This window comes from Tachypleus tridentatus, chromosome 1, assembly GCF_004210375.1.
Source record: "Tachypleus tridentatus isolate NWPU-2018 chromosome 1, ASM421037v1, whole genome shotgun sequence".
In the NCBI taxonomy this organism is placed as follows: Eukaryota; Metazoa; Arthropoda; class Merostomata; order Xiphosura; family Limulidae; genus Tachypleus; species Tachypleus tridentatus.
This window is the reverse complement of record NC_134825.1, coordinates 128964148-128979555: the sequence shown is the minus strand read 5'-3', so window position 1 is coordinate 128979555 and position 15408 is coordinate 128964148. Positions and strand designations below refer to the sequence as shown.

General features: G+C 32.5%; 1 protein-coding gene across 2 annotated transcripts; it reads left to right on the top strand.

Annotated features, from left to right (window-relative positions):
- The first annotated feature begins 1249 nt into the window (after window positions 1–1249).
- Window positions 1250–10605, top strand: LOC143223465 (ubiquitin-conjugating enzyme E2 L3). 2 transcript variants are annotated; one of them, XM_076451494.1, is made up of 4 exons: window positions 1250–1389; window positions 5032–5127; window positions 5354–5540; window positions 8170–10605. In XM_076451494.1, exons 1-4 carry the CDS (start codon window positions 1291–1293, stop codon window positions 8322–8324), a joined length of 537 nt encoding a protein of 178 aa, XP_076307609.1. In that variant the 5' UTR covers window positions 1250–1290; the 3' UTR covers window positions 8325–10605. The 2 variants fall into 2 exon arrangements, with proteins under 2 accessions (XP_076307609.1, XP_076307617.1); XM_076451502.1 differs by lacking the exon at window positions 1250–1389 and adding an exon at window positions 1647–1669.
- The last annotated feature ends 4803 nt before the right edge of the window (window positions 10606–15408 follow it).

Below are 15408 nucleotides of genomic sequence, written 5' to 3'. Positions count from 1 at the left end.
TGGTTCTCGATATCAATATACGCACCTGTGTGCGCCTTACCGATATGTGCACATGCACGCGCATATACCCTTATACGTACTTGCGTGATCATATAAACAATGGTAAACAAGCTGCTTAAATTTGCTGATGATATTATTATACTAATATCTCGGGTGCTGCTGCTTAAAAAAATATTTCGATCATTTAGTGAATTAGGCAAATAAATGGAAGATGGATTTTATTATAATAAATGAAAGATAATCATGAGGGTTATCATAATTTGAATTATAAGTATAATTTGGCACAAAATAACCTTTACTGTGTCATAAAAAAAAAGAGATCTTGATGTAATGATTGATTATGCAGTTTTTCAAGCCATTCAATCAGTGTGCTGTTGCGAGTTGTAGGGCAAATATGATTTTAAGCTGTATCTACAGAAATATCGAATACAAGTCTAAAGGAGTTATAATTTCATTATATAAGGCATCGGTTAGACCACATTGGGATTATCGTGTTCAGTCTTGGGTTTCTTGCCTTAGGAAGGACGTTGAATTGTTGGAAAGAGTTCACAGCAAGAATCATAAAATGGTGCCTGGGATGAAGGGGTTGTCATTAGTGGGGAGATTAAAATCTTTGTAATTATTTTTTTCTTGAAAAGAGAAGAGCTAGAAGGGATCTGATTGAGGTATTTAAGATTCTAAGGGTAACTGATAGTGTTGTTTCATCATCTTTTTTTTCATACTTAATGTCGATAATAGTAAAACTAGAGAACACAAATATACACTTAGGCAAGGTGAGAGTCATTTTCAACTAAAACAGGGCGGTTGACTACTAGAACTGGTTGCTTTCGGATGTTGTGGAGACAGTAAATTTAAGTGACTTTAAAAGAAAACTTGATAACTATATGAATGATAAGGGCTAAAGTTATGATTTTTATAATTTTATTTACTTAATAGTTTTAATTTAATTTAAAGTGTGTGTGTTTTCCTCGTAGCAAAACCACATCAGGCTATCTACTGAGTTCACCGAAAGGAATTGAACCCCCTGATTTTAGCGTTGTAAATCCATAGACTTGCCGCTGTACCAACGGGGAACTTAAAGAGTGGGACACCAGCGATGAACCATTACGTCAGTTTTTGTCCCTGCACATTATGCTGTATCATATTAGTGGAGCAGGTTTAGTGGCATATCACAGTTTGAACTTTATACCGTCTAATACGTAGCCATTTTAACCAAGTGATATGAAAATCTTAAAAGCAATAACCAAAATTCGGTCTTGTTATTATATTTTAATTTAAAAACAAACAATCATGATAATTTATATAATTAAACGATTATGTTATAGGTGCCGCTACCATATTTTATCGGTGTCTTTTCTAAAAATGGCAGCAACAAGGAGATTACAAAAGGTTAGTATATGATGCATGGTTTTCTTGGTATTTTTCTAATAACAAAATATAATTTGTATTATAAAGTGTTGTTATATAACACTTATAATGAAATTAAAGTTAGGTAGATTAAGTCATTGTGTATCACATGTGAGTAACGGTGAATCGTATTTACGCTAGGGATTGATGAGCAATGTAGTATGTAGGCCTAAATTAAAATCTTAGTGTATAGATATAATAAGCCATCTGTTAGCTTGAACAACATTTAAGAGAAAAGGCTATAGTATTTTTAAACTTAATGGTAGGTTGTGAGGAACTACGTTATCACTATTTTTTCATTCTAATTATGAAATATGGGGTTTGTTAATACATTTCTTGTTATTACGTATTTAATGATTTATTAAGTTACAAGTTACATTTAGTGACTTACGCACCTTCTAAGTTCTTCTAATAGTAACTCACAAGTTTCATATTTAAATTTTGTTAATTAGCTTGTTTAAACCTAAGCTACAAATACAATGGTTAATTTATTATTAACATCTCTAGAATTTATATATAAATACATATAACTCTTAGTAATTAATTCCGATCTGGTACTTGACTCCTCTCATGATATTAGCCATTTATGTGAGTGGAGTACCTATCAGAAATACATTTTCAGTGTAGGAAAATTATAATGTCTGGTGAAGGGCATGTGTCTAAAACAAAGCAAATAAATCTGTTATCATGATAGATATTTAAAGCTTTCCAGTATTTAAATGCATTACTAAGTTTTTGAATCTTTTCCTGCAGTGTACCATTCAAAAGGCTATAAGTATGACAGATAGGTATCTAGTTGTTTTCCTCATGTTCACAAGTATTCACCTTTCATACCACTAGTGGAGCTATGTTGTGTAATACCAAAAGCATTAGCTTTAACATTGTTCAATTCAAACCTGTAGTAATCATTTCTTTCTAATGTTTTTAAAGTGAAGAGAAATGCTTTATGGATTTGTTCTTTACCTACTGAAAGTAAAACCAAAAATAAATTTATTTTTATTCTTAAGCACATTTGTTCATCTCAAGTTTTGCATGCTTATTTCACTTTTCTGTTAAACCTGCAGAAGAGCAATTACTTAAAACATCATTGGATAAAATGTGTTTCCATTTCAGTGTTGTGTTTTTAAAGTGATTTTATTGTATTTATGTCCCACCTTTGGTTATGGTGCATGTGAGTTATCTGTAATGACTACTGTCCTGGAATATTTTAATTCAAAATCAATTCATGCAACTCTGTAGTAAAAAATGAAGCTTTCAGCATATTAAACCCTAGGTCTTATGGGAAATAAATATTATGGCAAAAGAAGGGAAAGTGCAATCCATATTTTTAAAATAATTGATATGAACTTTAAAAACTGAAAGTAACTTAATTGTTGATTTGGTATAAAACATAAAAATTGTCTATATTTTTTTATTATTAATAGTGGTGGACAATGCAGTATAATAGTATTTTTTTCTTTATTTAAATTATTTTCACTTGCCTTAATTATTCCTGGCAGTGTCACAACAAACAATTTTTCTTTTGTTTAGTGGGCATTATTTCTTTACTGAAATTCATGTTTTGATAAGATAAAGAAAGAAGTAAACAACCAGTTAGTAAAAATAATGATTTGATTGGATGTTTTGATAATTTGAATATATTTCTTGTTTTTGAGCATGTCTCACAGACAAAATGAAAATAAAAAATATAGGATCTTTCTACAAAATGCTATTTCAAAAACTTTATGTATGGTTAGATTATGTTCTGATCTTTGTATTTTAGAATTTAAAAAAAATATTTTAAGCACTAGAATAGAATATATCTCATAATTACTATAATTTACCTGTCTTTCCAACTAACTTATAAATAGGTTTAAACTATTCCATTTCTACTTGAAGCAGTATCTGTGGTGAAGTTCTCTAAGTTAACTATTGGCTTTGATTGGCAAAAAAATAACAAGAGTAAAAAAATCTATAATATAGAGCCAGAGTACTACTGTGTTATGTGATTCGAAGGTGCAGATTGACAGGGTATTTAAATATATCATGTTGAAATTGACATAGAAACTTAGATAAAATATAAATTATATGTGTTATATTTTGATGCCAGATTTATTAACATGCATTGATAATAAATTAAATTATTACATTTGAATGTAACTTTGTTAAAAATAGTTGTCACTTGCAAATTTTGCCTTTGACCCTACCTGTGTCCACAAAGTTAAAAATGTTGGGAAGTAATATTTGGGAATCTCTGGGAGATTTCATTAAATAATATTTAAGTTCTAGAGATGAAAAACCTTTTTACCTTGATAACCAGTGTTGTAGATTTTGGAGGACATAAGATGAAAAAGAAAAAGATTAGTAATAGCAAAAACAAGTTTGTTCTTTTACCTACAGTAGAAGCCTTTGCAGTGAAATGTTAGAACTGGAAACCTTGGTGAAAGCTAACATTTTCTATACAAGTGTTCTTAGTTGCCACTGTTAAATGATCATGATGTCTTTCACAGAGAACATATCAAATTTTTTGTTAGAAGTAATATCGGAGATTGATAAAATGTACAATGTATTTCAGTTAATTTTTTGAAAGAAAAGATACTGGTATTTTCTTTTAGGTTCAGGTTTTTGACATTTGTAGGAACATTTATAGGCAGCATAGTTAAGCTGTCAACAAAAACAGACTTGTTTATTATTTGGCGCTAATACTTGGGAAGTTGTTTATTTCAAAAGAAAAATATACCAGAATTTAAAACTTCTTTTAATATCTTAAACAACTTAAAACCAAATTTCATTATATTAGCTTGTCACTCTCTCTAGTGTGGTGATATACTTGTTTCAGTAAGAGAACCAGAATTTTACACTGTCTTCTTTATGTGGAACCCTACACAGCTCTTCTATAGAGATGTAAGTAGTGTTTCTGGAAGTAACATTTTCCTTATCTGTGAATATATTTTGGGTATGTATCTCATATCAGCGAACAACTCACTTTTTCTCTCCACTTAGTCTTGTTGTTGCTTCATCAAGAATGAATTTTTGATAAGCACAAAGTGCTAAAGAGGTGTGTACACTTGGAGGATGTGACATTCTTTTATTGGTGAAGGATTTATGGTCTAATAGTGAAAAATTTGGTGGATGTACAAAACATTTTTGACAGACATTTGCCATCTGTTTGATGAATAAGCAAATATCTATCTGAAATAAATTTTTACATGAAGAAAATTTTATTCTCGTAGAATTTTAAGCATTATTTGCATAGTAATTACACTGTATTAAAAAAGCAATAATTATAGATAAACAGACCAATTTTGGTGATAAATTACAGTAAAATATTACATTTTGTTTTTATATTCATTAACTTAGTTTATTGTTACTTTAAGATAGATAGAGAACATTTACAAACAACTGAGGATACTTGTAGCAGTTAAAATTAAAGGTAATAATTATGTAGCTCATACACATGTTACTCTGGTCCTTCCTCTTAATTTAATCAAATGACAGTATACAAGTATTTACTGACTATTTGGTACTTTAACACGAACGATGAAAAATAACATTTGCTAGTAAAAAGAATGATACTGTGAAGGTAAGTTTCCATTTATTTATAATTATTCAAATATTTTGTTACTTTTTTTTTTCTTCATGTAGGAACTCCAAGATATAAGAAAGTCATCCACAAAATCATTCCGAAACATACAAGTAGATGAAACCAACATATTGGCGTGGCAGGGACTAATATTACCTGTAAGTAGTGAACTTAAATTATTTGAATTGATACTTTTATTCTTTGTTTCATTTATCAAATGTTTGAACACATTGAGAAACTTTTTTTTTTCATATCATATATCATAAGTATAGATGGAGTTGTGTTTCTATCATTAATCATTTTAAGGTAAAGCAGAGGTGATATATCAATAAACAAAACAATCATTTCTATTTTAGTATGGTAATTATTTTACCTTTTCTACAGGATAATCCTCCATACAATAAAGGTGCTTTTCGTATAGAGATAAACTTTCCTGCAGAATACCCATTTAAGCCTCCAAAAATTACATTTCGTACAAAGATCTACCACCCTAATATTGATGAAAAAGGCCAGGTGTGTCTACCCATCATTAGTGCTGAACACTGGAAACCAGCAACAAAGACAGATCAAGGTAAAAGGATTAGCATAGGAATATTAATTTTTAATATATTTAATAGATTAAATAAACTTGTATGGGTCCAAATTTTTTAGTTCCTATGTTTTGTACATTCTCACCTTTCTCTTGTTAAATACCTTTGCTTGTCTGAAAATGGTCAAAAGTTGTATCCAGAGCTATAATACACATCCTAGGTGGTATTGATTGTTTGACTTTTGAAATCCTTTCCTGGAAATCATGTATATTCTGTAGCTTTGTAGCATATGAACATTCTTTAACCATACCCCACAGTCATAAATCAATGTTAAATCTGATGAATGGGCAGGCCATCTCAGAGGACCACCTCTCCTAATACATCTCCTGGGAAAAATCCTATATAGATTATCACAAACAGAAAATCCTGTATAAGTCTAAACACTTTTTGAATCACCCTGTATTTTATACTTGTGCAGCATATTAAAATATCAAATCAGTTTTGCAGGATTTATTTTAAGAAATTACTTTAAATATGAATTCTATACTATAATACCTGGTTTCAAAAAAATAGCTCTAAAAATCTAAACTTGCCCTATGAGGATCCCAAATTTTTAAAAACACACTGGGACATTCACGCATGTAGTACCTGAGCACATGTTCCACATTTTTAACAAGAGTATGAACACAATTTTAAACATGGTGTTCTGGTATCCCAAGGGTGCTTGGAACACAAAGTCAAATGTCAGAATTGTGTTGAACTTTCCAAATGGGTCACAGGTCAAAAACCATGTCATTACATTTGTTTATTCTCATTCAAAATGTTATTGAACTACTATTTTATAAATTTCTCTAATACGTTTTGTATCAGGCTGTAAGCTATAATCCAAATTTTAATATTATACATTATTCAGTTTCTTAATTTATAAATATTAGAAAAAAATCATAAATATTAATTTTTGAGTCACATGGTATGTTAAAGGCAACACTGGTTTAGATTAGATGTTTATGATGTCAAAATACAAAGTCTGTAGTTTCATATAACTTAGGAACTCAAATTACTGATATTGATAAGATAGAGTATAAAATAAGAACCTCCTATTTTTGCTATTTGCTGAGATATCGTTCATGTATGGAATCAAACACAGTGGCCCCACTCGTGTTTTTCCTTTTTGGAAAATTTCATACTTTTTTTAAGACTGAAATACAGCTTAGTGGCTTGATAAATTATATTGGTATTTTGTGGTATTAGTATAGAGGGTTAGGATTTTTAGTTATTCAACTGAATATATAAAACCTAAGAAAATATTTTATTTCAAATCCTCCACATGTGAAATTTTAAAAGGTTAAGCAACCTACAATAGGCAGCAACTGAGTACAAAGGTCATAACTAGAAGAGATAATTCTTTGCTTCTTTATTTACTGTTTTATGTGTTAAGAAAAGTAAGTTTCAGAACTTAATTATAAATAGTAATATCATACATACATACATACATACATAGTGTATGAGAATTGAAATGACTGTATATTACTAAAATACTAATAAACTAAAGCACAGTCAAAATGGATCATTTTGTAGGGATGAAAGGTCTGTTTTATATTGTTGGATGTAGTAATATGAGTGCATAAGCACTACATCATTGTAACTTCTGTAATGTTAGTCAGGCTGCTGAAAGGTCAGTATAATAAATATATATGAATGTATAATGTTATGAGATTTAAGCTATTTAATCTAAACATTTATGTTTTCATGTTATAATTTGTACTCATTCTAGAAAGAAAAGGGTATAATTTATATTTATTTCTTAATTTTTTATGGTAGTTAAGAGATCTGTCAAATAGACTGAACCCATGCAGAGAATATTTAGTGAAAATAACAGATGAGATATAGTTTTTTTTGTTGTTTTTTAAAGAAATGTTTGATAACTGTCTGAGTATTATAAAGATATTGCATGTGAAGTTTGAAGATTTTTCTGATCCATAAAAGTATTTTCAATTTTAAAATGAAATTTACTTTGCATTTTGGATAGGTAATGTGAACATATAAATATGCGTGATAAAAACATTGCTTAACAAACCTTAAGACTTAATAAAAAAAATGAAAGTATTATAATGTTTACTGATAATCTGCAAACTTTTGTGAACATGCACTTACTAACAAGCACAGAATGGTTACAAGGTCAGTTCCAGACACAGCCTGTGTTGAAAGAATTAAAACCTATTCTCAGACTCCCATTATGCCTGGACAACCTTACAGACATTTTAGCCTTTCTTAGTACTAAACAGGAGCTACATCATTTAGATAAGGATATTTCTGAGACACCCCAACTTCATTTGCTAATTCTAGGACTTTGGGATTAGTTATATGAACATAAATATATAGAAAACTACCAGCTGAATTAATATAGGGTCTTTTGTTAATATTCATTTTCATGTGATAAAATATTGCTTTTAAACAAAGGTACACACCAAAATTGTATCTGGGTCTGAATGTTGAAAGTAATACTTGCACTTCAATGTGCTTTAAATACTTCAGAATTTCTTAAAACTTGCATAACTGTACAATGAGTTATAATTGCTTTCATTGACTCTGTTTTCAGATATATACTGAGATATTACAGTAGATTTTGATATATAGTTTATTTTAATGTTCTCTCTTTTCTGGCTTTAGTAATTCAAGCACTGGTAGCTCTAGTCAATGATCCAGAACCTGAACATCCTTTAAGAGCAGATCTAGCAGAAGAATATACCAAGGACAAGAAAAAGTTCTTGAAGAATGCTGAGGAATTTACAAAAAAGTTTTCTGAGAAAAGGCCAGCTGATTAAGCCAATACTTCTATTCAGGCATCACATAAAGAACACAAACCCATTATACTGAATCAACAAAATTGTGCTCAACATTACGTGGTAATGGATTCCAAAATGACTGCCAATCAATCAGCAACTGAGAAAGAAGTTTACTTGCCATTTTGAGAAAACTTGTACCATTTATGAATTTTTTACTGGTTTGGAAACCTGAATTAGTTGTTGTGATAATATTAAGTAGAAATTTCTGATAATTTTACCTTATTATGGTTGATACATTTACAATATAGATTTGTTTGTTAATATTAATATAAGTTCTGTTACAGAGCACATTTGTAACATTGGTAAATCAGTTACTTGCATGCTGATAGCTGGTACATTGTGGAATCCAGTGGATATTCATAAATAAAGGTTTTAACTTAATAATGTTCATGTTAAAGTTTTATTTTCTCCATCCTGAAAGTAACTTGGAAATTAAAGGGCAACTTTAATATTTACCTTTTTTGTATCTTTTTCTGTAATGAAGTGTAGATCTTTTCTTCTCGTGTCTACAAAATGCTTGTAACTTAGTAATACCAAACATTTAGGAATCTATTTATGTAGGCAGACAGTAGGAGAAGTAAGGTGTAATTAAATTACAGTGGTACTGTTTACACTTGCAAATAGGTGAAGAGAAGCTTGGGATGGTATTAGTATTGCTACAGGACCTTTCATGACAAATGTAATCTCAGTTTTTGTACCATTATTACTTTAGTTCAGGACAATATATTAATTTAAGATTTTTTGTTTTAAGGTTTCATCAAATTGATGATGTCTTTGATATGTAAATGTAAAATCCAGTTTTGTTATGGCTATTCTAACATAATTTTGGCTGAGTAAGTTTTCTGATTAAAGTGAAAGTTAACATAGATTGTGCAAAGGTTTAAAACTTTATTGCGAAGTCATAGGTAACCAGAAATTGTGTACATGTGAATACATTGATTAAACACTTTAAAAGAAAGATTTTTCCAAAAAGAAATATTCACATGCCCTATTTATTATACTCCATTCAGTTTAGGGATTGGAAACTTACTAAAGTTTCCAGTGACCCTCCTTGTTAATGTATATTTCAGTAGCTTTGATACTTAATTAGGCCCCTTCCACGTGGTTACTCATGTGCAAGACAAGACCACTCTGTAGTTCTGGGTAAAAAAAAAACTTGTAGAGCAGAGAGACTGGTAATTAATACAAATACAGCAATTAAAGTAAGTGCTGAACAGTCTGAATAGATACTGGCATAGTTCACAGCAAGTACTTGGCAAAGTTTGGCTCCTTATGACCTTGAAGTTTTACCTTCATTTTTTTACAAATCATTATGTAATGCTTTTACTCCAGGAGTATTTAGCTTTCATTTGGTATTCATTGCTATCTCTGGAGGACTTGGTGGCATTCAGAACTTTAAAACAGTCTTAAATTATTTGTGGGGAACCAGTTTGTGCAGGTTATCAGTCAATTGAGATATAATTGATATAATGTGGTGTGTCAGTGTTTCACACAGAAAATGTTTTGCATAATATATGCTTTGTATTAACATAACCTCTGAATTATGCCTTGTTTGCATTTTAACACAAGCAAACATACTTAAGAAAATTATTCTCTACTGTCGAATATTAAGAAGGAAATTACATATGTGGTGAAAATGTGATTGTACTATTAATATGATATGCGAGTAACTAAATATGAGAAACTTGTATTGCAGTAAATATATCTAAATTATGGTACTTAATTTTATTTTAGAATGAATTTTAATGTGAGCATTAGTTTCATTACACTGGTCGTAATTAGTGATTTGTGTAAATTTAAGTGTGCATATGTTAATAAAAAGAAATGGTGATTATCAGAGACTTCTGATCAAAACAAGTTATCTACAGATTAGTACTAAAAATTAACCCAATGCTTAATGTAGCTAATTTAATATACTTCCTTAATTGGGAATATGCAGTAAACTGATAAGGATTAGAATGTACTGGTTCATAACTTGGGATCTCTCAGTGTTATTAATAACCTACAACAGTAGAAAGAAAGTATATTTATGATGATGAATCTATTAAAAGTTTACCACAGAATAATATGAGATGTGTCTATATATATAAAGTAGTATTTATTACATTTGTTTTTTGTGAAGAGCTTTGATATTTCTTTAGTTTCTAGGTAGAGTATGTAGATGCTACATAAGAAAAAATTAAATAATCTTTATTGGCTCAGATTTCTATAATTCTCTGTAATTGTTGAGAAGAAAGTAAAGATAGTTTAAATAGCCTCAGACTTTTGTTAATCTTTTTTTTTTACATTTTCAAATGTTATCATATTTCATTGATAAATACTCACTTTTTAAAGTGCTATACTTTTTCTGTCATTATTAATGCAGTTATATAAAAAAGTATAAGAATATTGTAGTCTTAAAATGGTTTAACCTCCTATCACCTACTGCTGTCTTGATCCTGGACTGCCCTATAAGCATTGCTAAACGTTTTTCACTAACAGTGCACCAGTCTTTTATGCTCCATCACTTTCAAACCATTTCAGAACCTGTGAGGATCATACTGCACCCCATCATTACTAGTGCAGTTAGCTTTCTCTTCTGTTCTAGAGTAATCCTCACTTTTTTCATTGGTATTCTATGGTACAAACATGTTTTAAATCACTCTTCATATGACTAGAAAGGCTTGATTGTGCTTGATCTCAAGTTTATATCAGTTTTAGCTCCAAGTTTTGTACTTCTTGTATTCAGTTTCAATTGTTTGTTTTAGAACTATATGTTTCTACATTCTGATGTATTATTGTGAATTCTAGATTTAATGTGGTGGATGACATACTTCCTGTGATGGTATACAATGGTTCTGACATGAATCCCCTGGTTTTATGGTTGACAAGGTTTGCTAGGAAAGCACAGACTTTGGTTTGTGGGAAGTGTGGGTCTTACATTCAGCTGACAATTTCTTCCTATCACATTACAATTTTTATAGAGAAAGATATAATTACTGAGTGAAATTTCTTTTTATGGCACTTTCCACTTATTACTGCACCTCTGTATAATCTCCTGGGTGTGGTATTATTCTCCAAGGTGATTTGTGGTAAGTTTTTACTATACATGTATTCCTAACTTCCAGTAAGTATACCAACATTTAGTGAGCTTGTATGGATTGATCTAATATCCACAAGTGGTAATTTAGGTTTTTCATGCTTTCTTTGCTCAGTATTTGGGAACTTTGATTTTGATAATTCCTTGGGGTAGGTTTTACTTTTGTACCTTACTTATTTTCTGAATGGACTTGTAAATAACTTCTACATTTCCTTGTCTTTTTTACTCTGGGTGTTTCTTACTGATTTATGTTTTAAGTCAAATTTCATAGTTCTGCAAATTCATTATTTTTATGTACTCTTTAGACTACAGATTTCTATATCTTGTTAGTTTGTTACACATGAAAACAAGGTGTTCTGTCTGAAGGTTTCTGCCTTCATTTCTGCTTCTCCACTTCCAATATCCCCCCCCATACTGCTTCCAGTTATTTTGTCTAGTCTGTTCAAGACCTCCTTCACAAGGGGCCTGTCAGTTGGGTGCTTCCTGCTCAGCCTGGTTTTTACTCACATCTTATTGTTATCCCTTAAGAGAAAGGAGATTGGGGACCCATCACAGACCTGTCCCAGTTGTACTCTTCTCTGGGGCCACCTCACTTCATTGTGAAATCCTACCTCTCACTACACCAACTCCTAAGAACTCTGGATGACCAAGCCTTTGTTTGGGCAGTTTCAGTAGCCCTACCTTCTCCTTTACTCACTGCCTATGGAGTTCTCTCTCTGTTTTGGGGATATAGGCTTCCTTAGAAGTGCTTATTCACTTCAGCTGACATTTCTCTACCGATTGAATTTTTTCCACAATCCCTTGGACCATCCCATTACTTCCCCCACCTGGGATCAGGACAAACCTTGCTTGGTAGCTCATAGAACTGACTACTGTGCAAGTTCCTGTTATTCCACTATATCTGGAGTTTCATCTATTTACCAATAATTTCTTGGTAGGTTAGGGGCTTACCTTGATTCCAAAGAAATTTTCAATCAATGGTCTGTCAAAGAGATAGATTACTTGCTCATTTCACCTTCGTAGAACTTTTGGCATTTTTTTAGCTCTATATCATTTTCACCCACTCCTTAGGGGACTGTTGTTGATTCATTCCACTATCTTGTCACCAAGCAGGGAACAGAGCCATTACAGCCCCTAGAGCAGCAAGTATTAAGCCCCCCCCTTCCCACACGAACACACACACAAAGTGCACATTTTATTTTTAAAAAATTATAAGAGCAAAAAAATATAGTCAAATTTAGAGCAATGGAGCCTTGCGTTCTTTAGTCTTAGCAAACATGTCTATAATTGTTTCAAAATCCACTCTCCTCGCCAGATGAGCTTCCGCAGTTAGTGTTCCAAGACTTGAGTCTATTCTGGCACATAGTAGAATGCATGGCATTTTTCACTCGAGAAAGTGTGCTGAAAGAATGCTCAGCCTGTGTAACTGTGATGGGCAAGGTACAAAAGATTTTCAGCAGGACCATGATGTTTGGAAACAATGCCTCCAGTTTCAAGGTGTGAAGCTAATTCAGCAACTCAAGAGGTGGCAGGGCATTTTGACCAAGTTTCGTTGGATAAACTGCTCTTAGATGTTCCAACTCCTGTACTAGGCCTGCTGATACATTGGCTTGATATTTCATATGCAGTGTTTGTGCAAGGTCGTGAACAACTTCGGATTTTAGATGTGGATACTTCCACAAGACACCAAATATTGACTCCAGTTTTATTGCTGCATCATATTTTATCATCATATTCCCAAGCATACAATCAAGAAGAACATAGAACACTTCATGTTTGAATTTGTCTTCTGGATCACAGTCTATAGTGTCTTCTTTTGTCTCATCTGCAAACGACTTCCTCTTCTTCCGTCGTTTTTCTGTGAATGATAGGGAATTTTTGGTGCCATAGTTTTTGGCAACTAGCTTGAACTCGTCCAAAATGGCATTCCAGTTATCCCTCAAGCACTTCAGATCTTCGATGACACTTTTGATATTCTCAACCTCTATGTCTAGTTTTGTGTCTCTTGCTTGTAGGACTTTATTCCTGTAGTCAATTGCTGATAGGATTTTAAGCCAAACAAAGGCCATAACAACACTTTTAAATGATTCAAAATAGATAAATATACCATTTAGGTCTGCTCGCGTTTATGAAGTTAGGTTCATTTCGAGTTCGTTTTGAACAGTTGTCTTCATTCCCCCTATGTGAGCCGCAAAATTCCGGCCACTATCAACCCGTGCAGACCAACGTGTCTGTGTCATACTGTCTAGAGAGCAACCGCTGTTCTGTTTCAAAATTTCTCACTGCTGTGGATTGGAACTGAAGATTTTATACAGTTTGTGAATTATTCTGAATAATGTTATCACCTTTGGGCAGCTTTCTGCTGCATGAATGCTACACAAATTCAAGCTGTGACACGCACAGAGAGGGAAAGTGGCAAGGGGACACTGTTTTAAAATATGAGCTTTTGCACCTTAATACTGACCACTCGTATTACTTCCATTGTCATAACCTTGCCAACGATAATCTGTTATTGAAATTTGATGCTTTTTCAGAGTTTCAAGGATAAGTCTTGCGATTTCTTCACCTGTTTTGTTGTTACTGTCCACAAATTCGAGAAGTCATTCTTGCACTTTGTACCAATTTGTATCACTTTCCAAGTGGACATATCGCAATATGAACACAGTTTGCTCAACATGAGCAGAGTCAAGAGTTGCATCAACAATAATGCAATAGTATTTTCATTTGGCTTTCTGGGGACAAATAATGCACTTCAGACGGCGTTGCTCCTTTTGTGGTTCTTTCACCTTTGAAAGATGTTCTGCAAGGAGCGGATCATAATGGCTAATCAGTTCAAGAATCCCGAAAAAATTGCCATTCCTAGGATTTCCGATAAGATTGTTGTTTCCTCTAAAGGCTAAACCACGTTCACCTAGGAGCAACGTAACATCAAAAATTCGGTGAAGTACCTGTTTCCAAACCAACTGTTCATTCTGAATACTCTGTAAAAGTAGACTATCCACGGCAGGGTTGGATGAAAGACGTAATTCCATGGTCCGCTATTCAACGTAACTTGTTCTGTGGCTAGCACTATTTTCGTGCTCTTGTATTTTATCACGCAATTTTTTCCGATATTTTTCAGAGGGAAAGCCCCAGTACATATTAAGGTACGATCGAGCTGGTGCTGGCAGCTTGCTGAATAGCCAACAGGGAAAACGAGATAACGCATGTTTCTTGTTATTCCAGACTATTCAATCACGTAACACTTTCTCACCGTTTGGCGAAGTTGTCTTAAGTACAGAAAGTGGAAAGGCACGTCCAGATGCATCAGTAGGATAATAGTTTGTAAGGCTTTCTGGCTCTCAATGAACGACCTACCTAAGAGCGTAAAGGAGTTTTAGTTTCTATCATTCCAATGTCAAATTTTCTTAGTTGCTCTCCTACAGTACCTTCGTTTATTGTTGGCTCTGTGTTTCTGTACTTTCCTTAGACTCAAACTTGTCATTATTAGTGTCAGTGTGTGAATTACTGTCAGTTTCTGTATGACTGTATTAAGAGACCGCATGGTCTGCATCTTGATTGAGTTGACTATGGTCAGAGATAGTGTTATTGCTGCATGAAGGCCTGCTACCATCACGAAACAAATTGTTGTTTGTATCACTGTTACCAAAGAATCCAAGATTGTCTTTGGGTTGCACGCTTTTCTTTTCTCTTCTGCGCTCCTAACTTGTGTTGATAAGCTATGATTTCTCGACGGATTATTTCATGAAGCAATGCTGTGTCACTGTACGCTAGCCTATAATCAGTTGTGATTTTAAGACCGTGACGTGAAAACGAATGAAAAAAACACGATATATTGTTATTGAAACTGATAGTTGAAACGTAGCTGTAACATTATAGGTTATTTATAGTAATTACTGGCTGCTTTAGTACACGTGTATCCGTAGTTGTCCCAGGTACCTTGTAGTGGGGAGATGCACAAGTGACTAAATGACGTCAGAATTT

Coding starts and splice junctions, on each gene's coding strand:
- LOC143223465 (XM_076451494.1), top strand. CDS start 1,291: ATGATAATTTATATAATTAAACGATTATGTTATAGGTGCCGCTACCAT. Junction 1,390..5,031: donor CAACAAGGAGATTACAAAAG/GTTAGTATATGA, acceptor TTCTTCATGTAG/GAACTCCAAGATATAAGAAA. Junction 5,541..8,169: donor AGCAACAAAGACAGATCAAG/GTAAAAGGATTA, acceptor TTCTGGCTTTAG/TAATTCAAGCACTGGTAGCT.